The following is a 22,283-nucleotide window of genomic DNA, read 5'->3' as shown; positions in this document are numbered from 1 at the left end:
ATATTTGAATGCTATTGAAACAAGCTATTAGACCATGCATAAATTATTTATATTGTCTTTTATTTTATTTTACACACACGTCACAAAAATGGAAAACCATTAGAATGAGGTTCTTTATATGTTGTTTCTTAAACAAATCTAAAATATACTAGCTGTGATAGTAATAATTTGAGGTATTCATTCCGAAAGACTAAGAAGAATCCCTTGACCTTGATCGAACTTGAAGTGCAAGATCGCCTGTGTATGTTATAAAATGTAACTATGATATATTAGGACAAAATAACACTGAAATATATTTTACGATAGTTTTTTTAAGTAAGGTTAAAATATTTCTACATATTCATTCAAAATAAATAAATAATAAAAAACAGGCAAAGGAATCGACGCCGAAGTTCTTAATAAATTTGAATGGACGCTATTTCAAGTCGAATTTATATCGACAAAAACTATACTAACAAAACTATAATAAGTATAATATCATACTATTATAATTATTCGAATGTCTTGGAAATATAGTCTAGATGTATGAAATAGCAACTTACAAAATATTGGGTAAAACATTGAAAAAAAAATGTGTGCGTGTAATCTTTACGCGCGATTGAAGTAAAACTTAATAATAATTAACTCTAGGAATAATTAACATATACATATTAAGAGACTGAGCGTTTGGAGATTAAATAAAACAACTGTTTGTGTAGTATGAAGAATGTGAGGAATATGTGGAATATATATTTTACTTCAGTTACACGATATATATACAAAATCCTTAAAACTAGTTAACCAATTACAATTGTTACTTAAAAAATATTTACAAGTTTCGAAATTACACACCAATACTAAAGCTTACATTTAGACCAATAGTTAAACGTTTAATTCAATAATAATTGAGAATAATATTATGTGTTCTATCTTGCTCTAAATCTAATGCTATCGCAGTAAGCCGGCCAGCAAGCGCTTGTGTAAACTCGCGTCGATGCTCAATCGGCGGATGTCAATGAGCACCCACTCCTGTGACTCATTGATTAAAATTGAGTGAATAGTGAACGACGCGCTTTAGTAGAGTACGCTCGGCCTTGCTGTGAAGTTGTGTAACGCGGAGCAAATGTTTAAAATATATGGATTAACATGGCAATCGCATGAAAACGCAATGTATATTTTTTAATTAAAAATACAATGTATCTCAAGCGTAATACATATTACAATTAGATTAGATTAGACAATAAAATGTAGGCATCTAATGACAGCAAGAAATTTCGGTATATACGAATTTACAAGTGTATGTTTATAGTAAGCAACAAAGAAGCGCTTACATGAATAAATTCTAACGGAACTGCATCTTCAACGAGCCATTTGTTTTTTAAAGTGAAACTTTTATTACATCGTCTCAAACTTTTTCGTCTGTGTGTTGCATGTCGCATGTTGGCCGGGCGGCACCTAAAGTTTGCAGCAGCTGACCTTGTAGTGTAATAGACTATTACTCATTTGTGTCACTGCTCCATTATCATAGAGGTCTTACTCATAGATTAAGAATGACATGATGAAAGTGACTTTTGGTTACTATGAATACAAAGTAGTTATTAGAGATAATACGTTGTCAGGAGAATAAAAAGTTGTAATTAATTTATAAAATTGTTTTCTTATATTTAATAATGGGGAATGCACTGATTTACTCATAGTCTACTGCTGATACTCGGCTCTATCTCATATAACAGGTTATGGGCCCAGAAGAGGGGATAAAAGAGAAAAATGAGTCATCACGTGCACATAGAACCATTGAAAAGAGAAAACTACGATACATGGAGGATCCATGTAAAAGCTCTGCTATTAAAACTTGGCCTTTGGAGCTATGTTTCAAATAAAATTAAGAGATCAACGCGAGAGGGTGATGCCTTGAATAACTATATGGAAAAAGATGAGTTAGCATTAGCCGAGCTATTTCTCATAATATGACCGGGCGAATTAAAACAAGTTAAAAATTGTCAAACGAGTAAAGATGTCTGGGATACGCTAGAAAGCATATATTATAGCAAAGGTCCTGCAAGAAAAGCGAGCCAATATTTAATTTGAAATAGAATTTTGAGTTGATATTGAAGAAGATTAAAGATGATGATAATATTGTCAATCTTTTGAATAAATTTATGGATATTGTCGATAAGCTAGCAGATATGGACGTACCAATTAATAAGGATCTTCTTAGTATTATGATGCTTTACAGCTTACCTCAATCTTTTGATAATTTTTGAATTGCAATAGAATCTAGCGTGGCAAAAATAAAATCTTTATTGTTAAATGTTTTAAACGCAAAAAGAAAGGACACAAAGCTCATGAATGTTGGTCGAAAGCGGAACGAGTTAATAAAAATAATGCAAGTCTATGTTGCTTAGAAGAAACATGCCTAAATACGTCTGATAATAAAGAAAAAATTAAGAAATGGTGTCTTGACAGCGGATGTACGTCACATATGAGTCATGAATTGGAAAGATTCATTAATATGGACAAAGCTGATAACAATACGTTAAGGTTAGCATCAGAAAACTGTCTTGCACAAATCGAAGGACGAGGTCCAGCAAAACTTTACACCAATAAAATATCAAATCTGAAACTAACTGAAGCCTTGTACGTACCATCGCTGACTACAAATCTAATGTCAGTTGGAAAAATAACAGACAAAGGTGGAACAGATTTATTTAAACAAAAAATGCTACCGTGATGAGAAACAATAAAATTCTGTTAAAAGCAGAGAGACATTCAGACGGTTTGTACTACGCTAAAGAAAACATAGAAGAGAAAGCTAATTACTGCGAAGCAAGCGAAATGCAGCAATGGCATAGAAAGTTAACACATCTAAATGAAGGACAAATGAGAATAACACTTGATAAGAAAATTATGGAAGGCTTAGAGTTCAATAAAAGTGACACAGTTAAAGACTGTGAAGTCTGTGCACGTACAAATGAAAGATTAGAAATTGTGCATACTGATGTATGTGGTCCCATGAGACAGCCATCGAAAGGGGGTTCCAAATACTTCATCACATTTACAGATGATTATTCAAGATATACAAGAGTATGTACAATGAAAACTAAGGATGAAAGTCTATCAAAATTTAAGGAATTCAAGAATGAGGCTGAAAGATTTACCAAAAAGAAGATAGTATGTTTACAAAGTGACAATGGGACAGAATATATTAACAATAATTTTGACAAATATTTGAAGGAGAATGGAATCAAAAGGAGACTTTCCGCACCATACACGCCAGAACAGAATGGGTTAGCAGAAAGAAAAATAGGACATTGCTTGATAAAGCTAGATGTATGTTGATAGACGCTAATATGAATGAAGTTTTTTGGGCTGAAGCTATTAGTACAGCTAACTACTTGGCAAACCGTAGTCCTTGCACAAGTATTGATAACGCGATTTATAGAATGGGTAAAGAGAGTTCCGTCTGTGAGATATTTTCACATATTCAGAACTAAGGCGTTTGTACTTAAAAAATAAAGAAAAATGGAAAATTCGAAGCCAGAGCGACACCTGGAATTTTTGTAGGATATTCGAAAAATCACAAGGCATACCGGATTTTCAACCCAAAAACAGACCAGGTAATGATTAGCAGAGATGTGAAAATACTGGACAAAATGTTTTATGAAAACGAGATCAAAGGAGAACGAAAACAAGATGTAGTTATTAAAAAAATAGAAATAGAAATTATATTTTCTCCTGAAAAAGAAAATGTAGAAGATAATAAAGATTTGAAAGAACATGAAATTGATGAAGCTGAACAGGAATTGAATAATGATAAAAAAATATTTTTTGACGCAAATACGGAAACAGATGAAATAGAGAAATGTGTACAGATAATAAAATAGATCCGACTAGTTCTACTGATAAAAGACAGAGAAAACCACCAACATGGCATCAAGATTATGAGATGGATTCTGAACAATCATTCCTCTGTGAAATAGACGAGAACATGGATGAATGGGAAGATGCATTAATAAGCGAGATCAAATCTCATCTTAAAAATAATACTTGGAAAATTGTACACAGGAACGAAAGCTAAAATTTGATTGATAGTAAAATGATTTTAAAATATAAATATAATGCAATGAGAGAAATTGATAGACGAAAAGCACGATATGTGGCGCGTGGGTTTAATCAGAAAGAAGGAATTGATTACACTGAAACATTTACACCTGTTGCGAAAATGAGTACTTATTTTGTCGTAGTCGAATATGATGATCAATGGGACTCCTTAACGGCTTACAGTAAGGGCACTTACGTTCATTGCTGAATTGAGAAATTAAGTATATCTACACATATTTAGACAAATTGTTAGTTAGTGTACTTCAAATTCACTAAAAATAAAAAAAAATAACAAAAAAACAACGGACTTCAAATACACTATTCCAAAATAACAGATAATATGCACTAAAAAGTATAAAAATAATGCGTATTTTTATACAATCTAATTAATTGAGCCAATTCTTGTTACGATTATTGTTATTTTTGGAATTTGGTTGTTTTTTTCTTTAAATTTTTTTATCAATCATAAGAAAACATACGAATGTCGTTCTAATTTCCTTACTCCATACAAATACATAGTAGTAAATAAATACAATAATAAATACAGCAGGTATGCTATCTTAATAAAATTTACAAAAAATATGATAAACCAAATACCTTATTACATGGGTAAAAATATTTAGAGACTGAGCGTTTGGCGATTAAATAAAACAACTGCTTGACTGTGAGGAATATGTGGAAGATATCTTTATTTGAAAGTTACTAGTGATATATATACAAAGTCCTTAAAACTAGTTACCCAATTACAATCGTTACTTAAAAAATATTTACAAGTTCAGAAAATACACACCAATACTAAAGCTTACATTTTAACCAATAGTAAAACGTTTCATTCAATAGGAATTGAGAATAATATTATGTGTTCTATCTCGCTCTAAAACTAATGCTATCGCAGTAAGCCGGCCAGAGAGCGCGGTTTGTGTAAGCTCGCGTCGAAGCTGGATCTTACGATGTCAATGAGCATTCAGCACCTACGCTGTCGCTCATTGATTAAAATTGCATGAATAGCGATCGACCCCCAAGTCCCGACGCTTCACTCGTCAGTCGAGTCCGCTCGGCCTTGCTGTGCGGTTGTGTAACGCGGAGCATATGACTGATCACGTGAGTATATCTGCGATCGTCGAGAGAACGTGACGATGCTCGTACATTGATGAGATGATTACTGGTGATCTGTATGATTCTATGAGTTGATGTACAGCATTATGAAATGGTTCTTATCAGAGCTAATATTACGTTATATAAAATAAAATGTTCTTTTCAGAACGAATCTTTCGGCATACGCTTATTACAGTTATAATGCACGATTACTATTTCTACGATCTATAATGCTACGTTACAAGTTAGATATTAGACATTTGTATTAATTGGTATTATTGGTTGTAGGTACAGCTACAAATACATCTATTCTATGGCAACAATCTCGTTTTCACTGTTTTATGTATATTTTGATTAATGGATGGATCAAAAATCAATTTTTTTGGTAAGAATATTTCATATTAAATTTATTTAATTCGAGCTTCTTGCACATTATAATAAAAACGTTTGACAAGATATATTTACGCGTGGAAGCTTACTCCTGGGTTTTTTTTTATATTATTAGAACATTGGGTGTTTTATTGTTGGCAATAAGCTTACTGCTTACTGTTTAGAATCTTCAATAGAGGATTTAAATGGGTGCAGATAAAATGGTTAAACGCGTAACCGAGAGAGATGCGCGAGATGCAAGATCAATAGCTTTGTCCTGGTCTGTCTTTCTTGTATATCGCTTGTCCTTTCTATTTGTAATGAAGTTACCAATGCTATTTCTGTAGTGTTAATATTGTACTACACTTATAACTGACTGAATGCACATACTGTGCAGTGCCAAAGAAAGAAAAAAGAAAAAAAATCTACCTGACACTTGAAGTTGATAGGTGTTATTAATGTACCATCTCTTTGTTGATAATATTAAAATTTAGCTAATACCTACCTACTTCAAAATGTACGTGAATCAAGAAGTTGTATTATTTTATCTTGTGTAATATTATTTACACCATTGATGTTATGTTTATTGATTGTTTTTAAATTAATTGTAATAATGTGTTAAGTTAACGTTTATTATTCACTCAAAAATATTTTTTGTGTAATATTACGCCATACGAAGAGCTTTATCTTCAGTTTCGAGGATAATAAATATTTTGTTCCTATTACCCCAGGTACGATGAAAACTATTTTTGTAAAGTAAAACAAACCTATGGTTTTTAACATTTATGGGTTACATTGTGTCATGCCTTAAACACCTGGATTGGATTTTTTAGCAAATCGTACGACACAAGAATGGATGAAAAAAGAGTTGCTGAGTATTTTGTTGTGGCTGGTCTTCCAGAAACGCCGGAATCTCTTGAAGATACAGATTCTGGGCATCTGAAAGGATACAATACAGTAGCTCCCATAACTGACATAGGTATGATATTCACTAATTCTTTGTATGTTAAGATAATTTCAAATATTTGTGTGTTTTGATCTATTGAAAGTTGTCATATCATATATCACTCTAATAGAGTTAAAAAAGATCTTATTATAATTTGAATAATAACTATTGAGATTAGCCTTCATTTTTTCTTAATATTTAGTTATATTAAATATATTTTAAATACACTAATCATTCTGTTGCTACGTTACATCAATACTTTACAGTAAATGTGACAAAATAAAAGTGTATATAAGAGTCTCTATTATAAATACTCAATTTTATAATTACACTCAGTACAGGCTCATAATTATTATTCTATGTTGCATATTGAGTTCATCCATAGAATACAAATGCATTATGAACTACAACAGGTAGTTCATTCTTGATGTAAATAACATTTTATGAAATTTGCATTATCCACAAATGAAATTGTCAATATTATTTTTATGAGTAATATGTATAGTTTATCCCATTGCTGCATTGTAGAATGTTTTTAAAACTAATTAATACTAGATTTGAAGTTTTTTAATGTTGAGTTATCTCTGTCAGCAATGGGACCAACCTAATGTGAAATAAACAGTTTTTTTATTATGCCAGTGGAGAGAGTCAATGAAGGAACTAACTGCTGCCCACAATATCGTCAAAGTGGATATTATATGCAGCAAAAATATTATATTTGCATTAATTGTGTTATTAATAGCTTATAATATGTTGTCCATACCTGATCTTTTTTGTTTTTATGGAAAAGTAGGACAAACGAGCGTACAGGTCACCTGGTGTTAAGTGATAACTACCTGCCACATTCTCTTGGAACACCGAGGAATCACAGGAGTGTTGCCGGCCTTTAAGGAAGGTGTACACATTTTTTTTGAAGGTACCCATGTCATATTGTCCCAGAAACACCACACAAGGAAGCTCATTCCACAGCTTTGTAGTATGTGGAAGAAATATCCTTAAAAACCTCACTGTGGAGGACCGCCACACATCCAGATGGTGGGGATGATATCCTAATCCTCATCTTAATATTCATGCTATAATTAGAATTATATAAGAAATTGACAGGCTATGCCTAATTTCAGGTAAACCATTTGTGTCAAAGTGTGGCAATTATTATTATGAATAGATGCACATGTGTTTGAAGTGGGTCCCTGTCCCTGAAGATTTATAGTTTACCATTTTCCTCAGTATAAGAACTGAAACCAAGGATGACAATTTTCTTTCTTCATTCCCCAATGGTATGGTATGGTATAGGGGCTCCTGTTTCCGCAATTAAACCACTAGTATGGGTCCATTTTGCGTGCAGTATTGGCCATTTACTCCAACCAGCCCAGCTCCTTCCAGAAATTCAGAACATTCATGGGTTGTTCGCAAACGTCCTGGAGCGACCTCATATTGGTTAAGGTTTTTGCCCATTGGTTGGCCACCCCCGCACATTCCAGGATTAGGTGAGTGAATGTTTCATCTTCGGCTAGACAGCCGCTGCACTTAGGACTGTCCGTTACGCCGATTATGAAAAGGTGCTTGTTTAGTGATGTGTGACCCGTTAGGGTGCCCACCATTATACGGATGTCATGTCTGTTGAGGCTGATAAGTCTTCGTGTCAGTTTCGGCGACAGGGCATATATCGCTTCTTACGACTGTCTACAGCTTGAGACATTCATCCATCGGGTGTTGTGTAGGTTGTTGGTGAGACATCGTATCCATGAGCGCATTTGGCTGAAGGACAGCGGCAGAAGTGGCCCACCTTGCAAGTTCATCCGCTGCATCATTACCCAACGAACCGCTATGTCCCTTTATCCATTGCAGAGTTACCCGGTTATAAGAGGCAACTTGTTCCAGGATTTGGTGACACTCATATATTAGCGCTATTAGTACTGCCATACTGGCAGTGACAATTCTGATTTTGTGGCCATGTACTTTCCTTCTTAATACTGCGTTGGCAGCTTCCTTGATGGCTACACACTTACAACTGAACTTTGGGCTGTGTGTGCCCAAGGGTATGGATGTGTGTATGTTGAGTTCCTGTGAGAAGATACCGGCACCAGTTCCAGCATCCATTTTGGAGCCGACTGTGTAAATTCTTAATTAATTTACACCTGATTGGTCAGCATCATTAACACATAGCTATATGTGGTAGTTCTTATGAAAAACATGTGTTTTAGGTATCTTATCGCATAGTGCCTCACAGAGTGGATAATCCTTTGTTACCCTATTCCAGAGATTATCTGTGAGACAGTCTTCATTCTTCCATACACCTAACAGCTTTAGACGTAGAGTCGCCATCGTCGCTTCTTGTTGAAAGTGGATGTCAAGTGGTGTTAGCCCTAGAGTGATTTCAATGGCGGATGTAGGCGTAGTGCGCATGCATCCTGTTATGGCTGTGCAAGCCAGCCACTGGAAACCCAGCCGCTGGAAACGCTGAAGCTTGGTTTGTACTGTCACAAGCTTTGTCCTGGGCCACCAAGCTATTGCTCCGTAGGAGAGTCTTCTGCACTGCCAAAAGATGATGCACGCTTTTTCCAGCTTGTGTTCAAGGTGTTTGTTCTAAAGCAACTTACTATCCAGTATAACCTCCAGGTGTCCAACTTCTTTGGTAAGGCTTAGTCCGGTGTTAAACAGCGTTGGTAATGTAAGATTACCAAGGCTGCGTTTGTTTGTGATGAGTTTTAGCTCCGTCTTTGACGGATTAGCTGTAAGTCGATGTTGCGTGCCCCATTCTGAAAGAATCTTAAAAGCGGATCTCATGAGGCTACATAAAACGCTCTCAAATAATGGTCTCGTTACTAGAATGGCGAGGTCGTCCGCATAGCCCATCGTGTATAGTTTCTTTTTGTTTAGCCTTGAGATGAGCTCATCCACTACAAGGTTCCAAAGTAGTGGCGAAAGTACCTCTCCTTGTGGGCAACCAGTTGCCACCACACATCTAGAGCTGGTGTTCACTGTGTTCACGCCTTATGCCTCAACATGCCACCCGGAAATTGTAGGATCTACATCGGCTAGCGCTCGGCCTATGCTGGTGAAAGAAGTTTTGTTCGTATTATGGTGATAAAATTAACCAGTGGGAGGCTCTTTTCCACAGGATACCGGCTAGATGATCGGTAACACAACGGCGCGTATTTCTGCCGTGAAGCAGTAATGTGTAAGCGTTATTGTGTTTCGGTCTGAAGGGCGCCGTAGCTAATGATTTTACTGGGCAAACAAGACTTAACATCATAATATGTCAGCCCAACTGTAGTGCCGCTCAGAATTTTTGGGTTTTTCGAGAACATTGAGTAGCTAGTATACTTAAGTTATTTTTCATAGTATTATGTCCTATGGTATATTGTTATGGGGCAGTGCGGCCGATATTAATACCATCTTTGTGCTGGAGAAGAGGGCTATCCGCGCGATTTATAACCTAGGTCCTAAAGAATCAATAAGAGAAAAATTTAAAGAAATAAAGATTTTGACTGTTTCTTCTCAATACATTTTTGATAATGTTCTATATGTACATAAGCACGTTGAGGAATTTTCTAGAAACTGTGACATTCATAATGTTAACACGAGGAACAAACATAAACTTGTTATGCCTACTACTCGGTTGGGCTTGTTGGGCGATGTATATGCTTCTACAATATGATACTAGAAAATGTACAAAACAAATGTATTCCGAAATTTAAAAGAATTTTTTAAAAACATTTGTGTGGGAAAGGTTACTAAAGCATAAACGATTTTCTTAATGACACCACGGACTGGGAATAAAGGGTATTTATTGTACGATATCACATTGTAATCCATATTTTTATATTTAAAAAAAAGCCCGCTGAGTTTCTTGCGGCCATTCTTCTAAGGTCTGAGGCAGTCTCTTTTGAATGGGTGGTAGTTTTTGACGTTCAATAAGTGATTTTGAATCCTATTTTGAATAAAAATATTTGAATTTGAGTACTACATTGTAATTAGCACGACGTATCAAATACCATCAGCTAAACGACCTGCTCGTCTCGTCCCTAAAAAAAAGCGTAATCAAAATAACCTTAGTTATAATATTTAAATTAATATTGCTATAGTGTGTGTCTTGGTCTATTTTAATCTCAGTGTAAATGAATCCAATTCCATGCATTAGTCATTTCCTTGTTCCACCAGATATCCCATACAGCGAGTATCAATTTACGTTCAACTTAATCCTACACAGTATTAGGTTACAAATTAAACCACTGTTGTTTGGTTACACAATAATATCCCTACTTAATATTATAAATGTGAATGTAAGTTTTTCTGTTACGCTTTTACGCCTGAACTACTGAACCGATTTTGATGAAATTTTCTACAGCGATATGCGAAAGCTTGGGAAAAGACATACGCTACATTTTATCCTGGAATAATGCATGGTTCCCGCAGGATTTGTGAAATACTGAAATTCACGTTGATGAGCTATAACTATACCAATAGTTTTAGTAGGTTTAGTTTACCATAGCAGTCTTCCTCGAGATAAGATTCATATAATATGTGGGGAACGGGAGCGAAATCCGGTTCCCGGAACTGGAATAGGACATGAGATAATCTTTAATTCCAAACTGGCCTATTATTTTTAAAATACCCTTTATCTACCCGGACGAAGTCTCGGGCATCAGCTAGTCTTCTATATTTATATTATAATGATGAAAATGGTCATTGTTTGAGGCTCAATCACGCCTAAACCACTGATTGTATCGACATGAAACTACCACCATTCGATGCGAAATTTGTAATAAGATGAATAAAATTTAATGTAAATCCTTTAAAAATTCGCCCAGTGAAGCTGGCTAGTATATTCTTTAATTGTGTTTACATCGTCTTATGCTTCAGTTATATTTATTAAAATAAATATTTGTGACCCATTTGCACACAATAAATGGTCACACTGAGAGAGTCTAACAAAACTATAACATGATATTGTTATACTCTATTGTCATCAATAGAGCACGGCAATACTTCAAGCCGGCCCACATTCTAGCGCTCTACAAAGCGCAGGTCCGGCCACACATAGAGTATTGCTGTCATCTCTTGTCTGGCGCACCCCAGTATCTGCTCGATCCATTTGACCGCGTGCAACGTAGAGCAGCTCGAATTGTCGGGGACTCAGTGCTCTGTGAACGGCTGGATCTCTTGGCGTTGCGTAGAGACGTCGCTTCATTGTGTGTCTTCTACCGCATCTATCACGGGGAGTGTTCCGAAGAGCTGTTTAACCTGATTCCTGCCGCCGAATTACACCTTCGCACGACACGCCACAAGTTAGGATTTCATCCTCACCATCTGGATGTGTGGCGGTCCTCTACAGTGCGGTTTTCAAGGAGCTTTCTCCCTCGTACTACAAAGCTGTGGAATGAGCTTCCTTGTGCGGTGTTTCCCGGACAATACGACATGGGTACCTTCAAAAAAGCGCGTACACCTTCCTTAAAGGCCGGCAACGCTCTTGTGATTCCTCTGGTGTTGCAAGAGAATGTGGGCGGCGGTGATCACTTAACACCAGGTGACCCGTACGCTCGTTTGTCCTCCTATTCCATAAAAAAAAAACATATATCCATCACAAAATGGTTTATATAAGGGTAAATATAAATTAACAATATATCAAATTAAGATAATTTATACGTCTAGATAGACTTTTGCTGTTTAGACAACCGATAAAAACAAGCCAAGAATATTATTTTAGTGTGCGTGACAAGCTACGTCTTACACTCGCAGTATGTATGACACTGTGTTCGCGTGCGTGAATTGTTCAAAATAGAGGTTAGTTTCTAGACTCAATTTTTTTCGACGTTTTCACAGCTGTTTTAGTCTATTTAGACGTATTAATGATCTAAGACATCAAAGTAGTTTATAATGCTGCCAACACATTGCAACATTTTTTTCGAAAGTCTTATTTTTAAAAATATTTTTCGTTTTGGCTTTAGCGGCTAACATACACCTTAAATGTCCGAGAAAAACATTTTTTATGAATAACTAGCTGACCCAGCAAACGTTGTATTGCCGATATTAAAATCGCGATACAAAAGTAACTGTTGATCGTAGATGGGTGAAAATTTGAAGTTGTATGTATTTTTTAATGCTGACTCATAATCAGACAAATTTAAAAAAGTAGGTCTGAGAATCGGCCAACATCTATTTTTCATACGGGTGGTTTTTAAGGGTGGTCCCACACGAAATTTTTTTTTTGAATTTTTTGACATTTTTTTTAAGTTTGTTTTATTATGGGTCAGCATTAATACATACAACTTAAAATATTCACCCATCTACGATCAACAGTTACTTTTGTATCGCAATTTTAATATCGGCAATACAACGTTTGCTGGATCTGTTAGTTTTATATATAAGATTAATGCGAATACAGGTTTCATAAATTTGTTGCTGTGTCAAAAAACATATATAATCCTTAAATAGGTTATTCCAATAAATTAAAAGAACATAATATAAGTATTACTAAATTATTCAAAAAGTACCTTATAACTTAACCCGACAGACGCTGTCCTGTCAATAGAAAAAAAAATAATATACCTAACTAAGTATTCGAAAATAATGTAGTCTAAAGCCATCGGAAACTAATGATTTTATAATATGTAATAATAAACTTATAAGGATTAATATCGTACTTCTGTAAACAGCTTTTATATTACTGCTATATTATTGTCAATTTTTAAAGTGTTTTTTTAAAATGGATATATATATATATATGTTATCCTTAATATCGTGGACTTTTCTGTAGAAACTATATAAGATACACAATTCCACTATACATTATTTTGTTATATCTCGAATGGTTTAGACAGCGATTTCGTTGAAAGCTTCCAGACATCAAATTTTTTTCCGACACCTCCAACAAATATCGTTAATATATATATACAAAAACCACGGACTAGTAAAAAAAGAGGACTCCGCGCCGTGATATTATCAAGTGAAGCACCTTTATGCTAGTGTGTATGCGGTTACGGGGTATACTAGTTACACGATTTTTTTTCTCCCTTAAATAATCATATATTTTCACAACGCACGACGGCATTTTTAAAATATTTTATTAATATTTGGCAAATCTCATAATGGCGGGCCGATCGGATTGTATTAGCGTAAGTGTATGCGTGGGGCTATGTATTTACACGATTACCGGCTTGTTTTGGTGCCTCACTGTTATGTAAGGTGACACGGAGTCCTTACTTTTTTACTCGTCCGTGACAAAAACTAAACAAATTATATACTTAAACTTTCCTCGAGAATGACGCTGTCCATTAGTGAAAAAAGCCTGACAATCGGTGCAGTAGTTTTTGAGTTAATCGCGAACAGACAGACAGACAGTCGCGGCGGAGGACTTTGTTATATAATATGCAGTGATTATTCAATAAGTACCCACTTGTATATCATCTAGGTATCACTTATATACCTAATACCATGGTACGGAACTGTTCGTGTGTGAATCCGAGTCTCATATGACCAGTTTATTAATATAATTTATTGTTTTCTTACGAAAACAATAGGTGTTGCCTACCGCATAAGATTTTATTGACTTAATGGAGTCTAGTTAGCTCAGACCAAAGCACAACAATGCTTCATGGTAGAAGAAGGTGCCGTTGTGGTGGATACTAACCAAGCCGGCCGCCGGAATCCTGCTCAAACAAGCCTCCCATTTGTAAAGATTGATGAAATGATTTTCTTTTTTTTTTCAAGAATAGTCCTCCTAATATCATCCATTTCTTGGCGTGTGTCCGTGCAGAATGGGATGTCGCTATGCCAACTTTATGGCCGACAGGCAGTATTGAGACAAAACCTTTAGTTGCTAATGCAACGGGTAACTACTAGGAGAGTATAATAAAAGAGGAATCTACAATCGGTCTTCATAATCATGTCTGTTGTTGACGCTCCGTGTCTGGCACGCTACGATGTTGACCTGAGAGGAATCGCTCATAGATATGATAATATCATAATCGTCATAGAAGGTTTAGATGGTTGTAGTGTCATTATTTTCAACACAAATAATATTTCTTTGCCTTATACTTTCATAGCACGGTCATGGTGTGACACGGTGTAGTACGCAGACACCTTTAAATGATAGTAAGATCCAAATGATTTGAGTTCTCTTTAGTGTTGATTCCGCCAATATTTGTCTTTAAACAATTCGACACGTGTTTCGCCTATACACGAGGCATCCTGAGGACGTGTTGCCTCGCCATAATCTGACACGAGACATGATAGTAAGAAGCAAAGTATACAAAGACCTTGCTTTACATATGGGATGGACGAGTCAAGTTAAAAGTTGCCGTACAAGACGTCCTTCACCTACTATTGAGTGAGTGGACAAGGTGAAATTGGATTACAATAAATTATTTCCTTTAATTTCCTCACATAACGAGTTGTTTTGTATATATGTTGCGAGAACCTCAATATATGTCTGTAGGTACTTCTGTATGAACTGTTTTTGCCTTGATGAATATTCACATAAATATTTAGCGCCAAACTAGGCTTAATCTTTGTTATGGTGTACTGGCCAGGGTGTAAGCGTGAAGCTTAATAATAAAAAAGTGCGTGTGTACTTATGTATGCACGCAAGAAGTTATACTTCTTTGGCCTGAAGAGGCAAAAATCATTGAAATTATTTATTCTTAGTGCTATTCTACGTTTTTAGAAAGAACAATTTTGTAAAAATGTTGCATTGATATGTTTGACAATTAATAATTATATAATGATAATATACGGCAGTATGGGCTTGAACCCTTTGCCTGTGCTAATAATGGACGGAGAAACCAAAAAAAAAGGAAAATTTTAGGAACCAACTTCAACCTGTTACTTTTGTGTTACAGTGATGCGCGCGCATCTTAAAATTTCACTCTCATCATTTTTTCATAACGCGCCTAAAGAAGTATAACTTCAACAAATCTAATAACTAACACATGAACGTAGGAGAAAACATTTTTATATAATGTGATTAGCTTGTGGTCATTTTGTGTAGTATCTATTTTTTTTTTATATTTTTGAAAATTAAGGATGAGACGAACAGGACGTTCAGCTGATTATTCAAACGCCTTGCCCATTACAATGCAGTACCGCACAGAATTCTTGCAAAACCCAAAAATTCTGAGTGGCACTAAAATTGCGCTCGTCACCTTAAGACATAAGGTGTAAGACTTGAGACTTAAGACTTGACTTAAGTCTCATTTGCCCAGTAATTTTGCTAGCTAAAGCTACTTCATATTTCACTATTTAAGTATGATTAAGGAAGTCATTACAAACTCACAAATAACTTGACAATAATTGTTTTCAACAATACTTGTTCAAAGTACTCTTAAATGCCGAAAAAACTAGTCAAGTAAGGCTGACTTTAACAAAAAATGCATGATTTTCTCCGGCGTTTAGTTTTTGTCGACACGATGTCATTTATATAATAAGGTTTCTTTAGATCTTCTTAACAGTCTCGTAATAATGTTTATATTTAGATGTATGGTCAAGGCTTTAGTAACGATTTATGAACTAACTTTCTCTTGTGGTTTAATTAATTAAATGTACTGGTTATAGGGCCTACGCCAAAAGTAAGAGACTAACACATTTCATCGGCAAAATTGCTCTAAGATGGTGCGCTCTCTAACCAGAGATCTTCTGAGAATACTAATCAAAAAGAATTGGCAACTGTAGACTAAATAAAGTATGCTTTAGATTACGTTATAAATAATAATAAATTGTAGTCATAAATACACTATGGCCTATATATGAGCAAAGGGTAATGGCATATTTTTGTAAATCATTGTACATAAGTTTTTGCACCTTAAAATAATTATTTAAGGCTGGCTCAAAGGTGTAGCTTGAAAGCCTTATATTCCTTATAAATCTCGCTATCATATGACTTATATACAAGGATAATTATTAAAATCCTATTGGTTATACAGAAATAAGAACAACTTTACTAGGGGCGTTGGTATTACTCTTACGCACTGAAAATTCACTCCATCCCTCATTATAACGCGACCGCTCTGCATAATTTAACCGCAAATCAGATAAAAAGTGAAAACGTATCACCCACTTGTGGATGACATTATGTTTTAAGCATCAAACAATATTGAACCCGGGAATGTTTCGGATGCTCGTTAGCAAAGGTCGTGATCGATTGGCCCCAGAATGATTCATGTTCATTACCATCGTTGATAGACACATTGAATGAAAGGCTGATAAGGTCAGTGGAGCGATAAAATCGGTAGCAATTCTCAGGGTAATAAGCATAAATTTGTTGCTATTTTTAAACCTTCATGAGAAAATACGGGGAGTTAATATATATGTTATTATTTAGATATAATTCACTTGCGTAGCTACCTACTTATTTATCATTAGAGGAAAATGATAATGAATATCATAAACAGTTCCCTCTTCGGTATTTCACGTGTCGTTTCGTCTCCATAGGTGTAGTGTTCCCTGGCCTCGACGAGAAGGTGCCCAATGGCTACGAGATGATACAGCTGACACCTACAGGTCTTCCAGCCGACCTGAACCATGGCTCCATGCGCTCTGCAGAATGTTTCATCTGCATACGAAGAGGGAGAGACAAGCCACCGCTTGTGGATATTGGTAAGCATATCATAACAAGACTCCTATTAATGTAAATATTCGCAATATGCTTATGATAAGGTTTTTTTTTATGGAATAGGAGGACAAACGAGCGTACGGGTCACGGGTGAAGAGGTAGTCTCTTGCAACACCAGAGGAATCACAGGAGCGTTGCCAATACAAGTGCTGATCCAGCAAACGTTGTTTTGCCATATAAATTAACACCCCGTGTTGTCATATAAATGATTGAAATGAATTATTTGTATTGCGAATATATACCTAGATATTTTTAGTAAAAATATTTATAAATATAGGATGGAAATCCCGAATATATGATGTGTATGTAAAATTTTCTCCGAAACGAAACGAAAATGCAGCGTGCATCTTATGTTTTAAGTATTATTCCGATCGACTCAGTAATTTTCGCAGTATAACCGAAGAAAATAACGGCTCTCCAATTATTAGTATAGATTTTCCTAATTTGGTTTGTGACAGCTGTCGCCTTTATTATTATTTTATTTATTTGGAGAGGGTGGCTATTTCTTCAATCCTGGTGAGTCCTTGTAACACCGCGTCCGGAATTGAACTGTTATGTTTGCCACTCATATTAATTATAGCTCTTCGTCAAGCCTGCTGCCTTTACGAACTGCAGTATCTTCTTAACGCGAGAATTACACACAACACCTGGAAGTAGGATTTAGTTGCCAAATATGGTGTTACGCTTATGCATTAGTGAGCCACAAACGCAGAGGAAATGAAAAAGCCTTTCATCAGCGTCAAGGCAAAATCAAAGCAAATTGCTTACGTGTTTAAATCTGACCACACTGAGGCGCCTGTTTAGGCGGCAGTTCAGTAAGCATCCTGGTAAGTATGTACCTATAGGTTTTTCCTGTTCAGTGATAGGGCTTCATTCGCGTTTCTATTGTTGAATGCCTTTGTCAGTGCTTTGGAATGGTTTAAACCTTTTGAGTTGCTCCAGCGTTTAAGTGTTTCTTGTCGACATTGGTTCCTCAGGGTGTATCGAATCGCGCTCTTAGGCAGTCCACTAATAAATTCCGAACCATATTGGACCGCTTTAGCTCCAGCTCTTGCGAGCTTATTGGCCATTTCATTACTTATGACCCATGCCCTGGGACCCATCTGAGAATCACTATTCTTCATGCCTAATGTGTTCAGGCAGGCAGTCAATGCACTATTTGGTTAAATTTAACGCCGTCAATTGTCCGTCTAAGGCTGCTGCCTTGCTGCCTGACTATCAGAGTGAATGTATATGTTTTGGTTGAAGAAGCCTTTTTCGATATTGGCTCCGGGCTTTCTAAAATGACGTAAACCTCTGCTTTAAATATGGATGCAAAACTCCCCAGGTTTTTGCTGAATTTAAACCTGGGGCGTTCTTCATAGACCCCACACCCAACTTCATTTTCCATTTTGGACCCATCGGTGAACCATAAAAGGCTACCGTCCTTCCACGAGACTTTGTTGTTCATCGAGTCATCTGTAGAAGGTAGTTCCACAGTATAGTGTATAACAGTGATTAATTGTGGAGCCATTTGATCAGGTATATCATGCCTTGCAAAACTGACGTTTGCGACATCCTGTTACATCACCCACTCTGGGCGATTGCACTCAGCGTGCTTGCTTTCGCCTCTTGCTGTATAAACAGTAGAAGAGACAGTAGGTTTCGCATCGCCTCAATAGCCGCGCCTGGACTGGACGTCATGGCCCGGTTACTAACATACCGGCAAGTCTCTGCAGGCTTTTTAACCTGTCTGCAGTTGTTTTCTGGCTGGCTTTGTTCCACCACACACTGGAGGCATAGGTTGGTATAACAATTGCTGTGAATAGCCATAGGAAGAAGTTTGGGCGTACTCCCCAATGTCTATTTTAGCCTTTTTACTGCTTTGTCGATGTGAGTTTCTGGTCGAATGTGCCTCCCAGATACTAAACCTCAGTTTTTTTTGTGAATGGCACAATTGTAGTCTTTCCTGCGTTGACTGACAGTTTGCTACCTGTGCATCACTGTGACATGGTATTTAGTGTGCTTTAGCAGAAACCTTTGACAATTACAGCTAGGTTGTCTGCGTACCCTAGTGCATCAATACTGAGGTCTGTCAGCTTTCTCAGTAGTTCATCCACTGTAATGTTCATAGGTGTGCCGATAGAACGCCTCCTTGAGGGTAATTTCTCGTAGTGTATAACTCCAGTTATATGACAATGGTGGAATCTACGTTTCTATTTATTAGTCCCTTGACGTGTCTGTAGGGTATCGTAAAAAGCGCCTCCAATGTCGAGTCCATCTGGTCTCTTAAGTAGACCGATTTGGTTAGGTTTGTCCTTCGTAAGCAGTTTGTGTATTTGGGCTCCTTGAGGAGATTTTAATAACTCCTCGCAGATCCTCTTCCAAGAAGCTCGCTTGTTATATTCTATGTGGGCTTTTTTATAAGGTTCCCATTCTTGGGCCTTTTTTGCCCTGTTAAAGAGACTTCTCGATTTCTTCTTGAGTTTGTACATGTTTGAAATCCTCCGAGGTACTTTCATACTCGGGAACTATGTGTAAATTAGGCAGCTAGCCTCGTAGCCGTCAGTGATGCCGCTGCGGTTACTTCCACTACCAAATCTAGCTCATCTAGGGTTCTGATACACTTTGGGATGTTCTCCAAATTACTCCTGAGTTTGTTTTTGTTCACAGTCCAGTTTGTTTTCTTTGGACCCCTTAACGAGTGTGTTTCGTTTTAAGGCAAGCCAAGAGTCAAATGCTTTGTGTCGGCGATCCGAAAGCGAAATTTCATCACTGACTCGCCAGTTTGATATTCGCCCAGCAATGTTGTCGGTGGCGAAAGTAATATCTAAGACTTCCTGCCTGCTCATGGTAACGAAGGTTGGCTTGTTAACCCTGTTTAGTACCTGCAGGCAGTTAATTATCTAAGAAATTAATTAGTTGCTCACCTCTATCTTTGACGTCGCTGCTTTCCCGAGTTGTGTGGTGCTCATTGACGTCGGCTCCGGCAGTGTGCATAATCGACCACTCTCGCCAAATCTGTTGTCGGGTCTTTTGCTTCATATGGTAAGTATGCCGAGCACACGGTCACTCTTGGTACCTACCTTCCCAAACTGAACATGCGCCACAACAAGGTCGTCCTTGCTTACCTCTGTTACAGGTGAGAAATTAGTGTTCTTATTTATGGTCGCTCATTATGCTATATGCATTATGACCAGGAATATAAGGGACTGAATATACCGGTATAGTTCCCAGTATAATTGTATTACGTGTTACAGCAGTCAGTAAAATCGTACTTAGTAAGTTAGTAGGTATATACCTTATACCAATTAGCACACTAGCAGTTGTATCGCTTGTAATATCGACTGAATCAAATGCCTCTGTATGTTGTCGAACATTGTAATAAATAGTAAAGTGTAAGAAATATCAGTTAACTTGTATACACCGTTGTTTGTATAAAGTTATGTCATACTCGACAATTATTATATTTTAATAATACAGTCGCAGTTTCTGTGAAAATAAAAACGTGTTGAAGTCATAATATTTGGTAGGTGTCATGTACGACGGCAAGGAGCGCCTCATGGCGGACGCGGAGATGGTTCTCAGTTCCGTGGGCGGTCGGTTGGCGAACGTGAACAACTCGACCGCGAAGACCTTCATCACGTACCGGCGGGCGCACCCCTCGGCGCCCTGCAACGCTCTGGTCGTGGTGGACATCTGCGTGATCGTGGCCAACCGCGGGGAGACGGCGCCGCATGCCTTCTGTATGATCCACAAGAACCTCAATAAAGGTAGGTTTACCAGTAGGAGGCTCTCCTTTGCACAGGATGCCGGCTAGATTATGTCCCACAACGGCACCTATTTCTGCCATGAAGCACGCTTCATGGCATGCTGACACATCATTACTGTGTTTCGGTCTGAAGGGCGCCGTAGCTAGTGAAATTACTGGGCAAATGAGACTTAACATCTTATGTCTCAAGGTGACGTACGCGGTTGTAGTGCCGCTCAGAATTTTTGGGGTTTTTCAAGAATCCTGAGCGGTACTGCGTTGTAATGGGCAGGGCGTATCAATTACCATCAGCTGAACGTCCTGCTCGTCTCGTTACTTATTTTCATAAAAAAAGGTGTCAAACTGATTCGATTGAAAGATATTTGTCTGTCTGTTTGAGCGTAAGCGTTACTTGATCGTTGGTAATATCAGCCCGCGCCCATAAGATGCAAAGTTATGCAACAAAATAGTCCTTTCAACTTACCTCAGTGAAAAAATAAACTAACATGAATTGTATGTAAATCATAAAAAAAAACTCAACGTAATAATGCACACGCACTGTAAATAAATATAGGTATTCAAACATATTAAACAATTGAAGTTTTTATAGATAATATCTGGCGAGAAAACATTATATTTAAATATGTTGGTATATCTTTAAATTTACCAACAAAGCAGGGTTCTCCATTACATGATCATTCAGCTATTACAAGTACCATCTGTTATCGTGCATGACACCTCCCTTCCCTTTATTTGAGGAGTTTCCTAATTCCTCATAGATTCCATCATCAGATCAATTTTTAACGCTGGGTCCAATCTACAAGCATATTATCTTAATATCTTTAAACAAACAAATGAGTTATAAATCATAGATAACACACGGCGGACATCTTGGATTTGAAAATCATCCGATATACGTTGATCTTGAAAACGATATCCATACTGTTGCAGTAATTCCAATTTCCATATTATATATGCCATTCTGAAACCCTAGGAAATGTTTTCCCTTCCTTCAATAGCACTCTTTTGCCATCGTTCGTTATAAATATGTAGATCCCATCTAAAATTATTACCGGACTCCTTCAGAAACTCTTTAAAAATTTTGGAATAAAAAGTAGGTACTTTCTGTACCGTATACGCACGTGTTTGCTAAATTTTATGATGGTCGGTTGAGTAGGTAAGGCGTGAACTAACACTGGCATTTATAATATTAGTAAAAGATTAATTTTGTAATTGAATTATAATTCGACCGGCGATAATACAGCGACGACTTGTAACAATAATTATTATTACCGTTTAACAGTTCGATAGAGCTACCTATCTTGTTTGTACACATTTTTGGGAACCCGCGATACAGGTTGACCTAGTGCGGGGTCCAATATGTAAATTATTTCGAAACTGTGCTTTCTGTCAATTAAGAAGTATTTGACTACTATTTATCTCATCTTTTC

At 36.7% G+C, this 22,283-nt stretch overlaps 1 protein-coding gene across 4 annotated transcripts in view; it reads left to right on the top strand.

The window, feature by feature from the left end:
- The first annotated feature begins 6,062 nt into the window (after positions 1 to 6,062).
- The window catches only part of LOC126975436 (DENN domain-containing protein Crag), a 65,637-nt gene continuing 49,416 nt past the window's right edge, over positions 6,063 to 22,283 (top strand). For all 4 annotated transcript variants that reach the window (XM_050823316.1, XM_050823314.1, XM_050823315.1 and 1 more), the window contains exons 1-4: positions 6,063 to 6,275; positions 6,378 to 6,523; positions 16,922 to 17,086; positions 20,615 to 20,854. In XM_050823316.1, coding sequence (XP_050679273.1) covers positions 6,397 to 6,523; positions 16,922 to 17,086; positions 20,615 to 20,854 — 532 coding nt within the window. In that variant the 5' untranslated portion in view covers positions 6,063 to 6,275; positions 6,378 to 6,396. The remainder of the gene's footprint in view (positions 6,276 to 6,377; positions 6,524 to 16,921; positions 17,087 to 20,614; positions 20,855 to 22,283) is intronic.

This window comes from Leptidea sinapis, chromosome 36 (assembly GCF_905404315.1).
Source record: "Leptidea sinapis chromosome 36, ilLepSina1.1, whole genome shotgun sequence".
Lineage (NCBI taxonomy): Eukaryota > Metazoa > Arthropoda > Insecta > Lepidoptera > Pieridae > Leptidea > Leptidea sinapis.
This window is presented reverse-complemented; position numbering and strand designations above follow the sequence as displayed.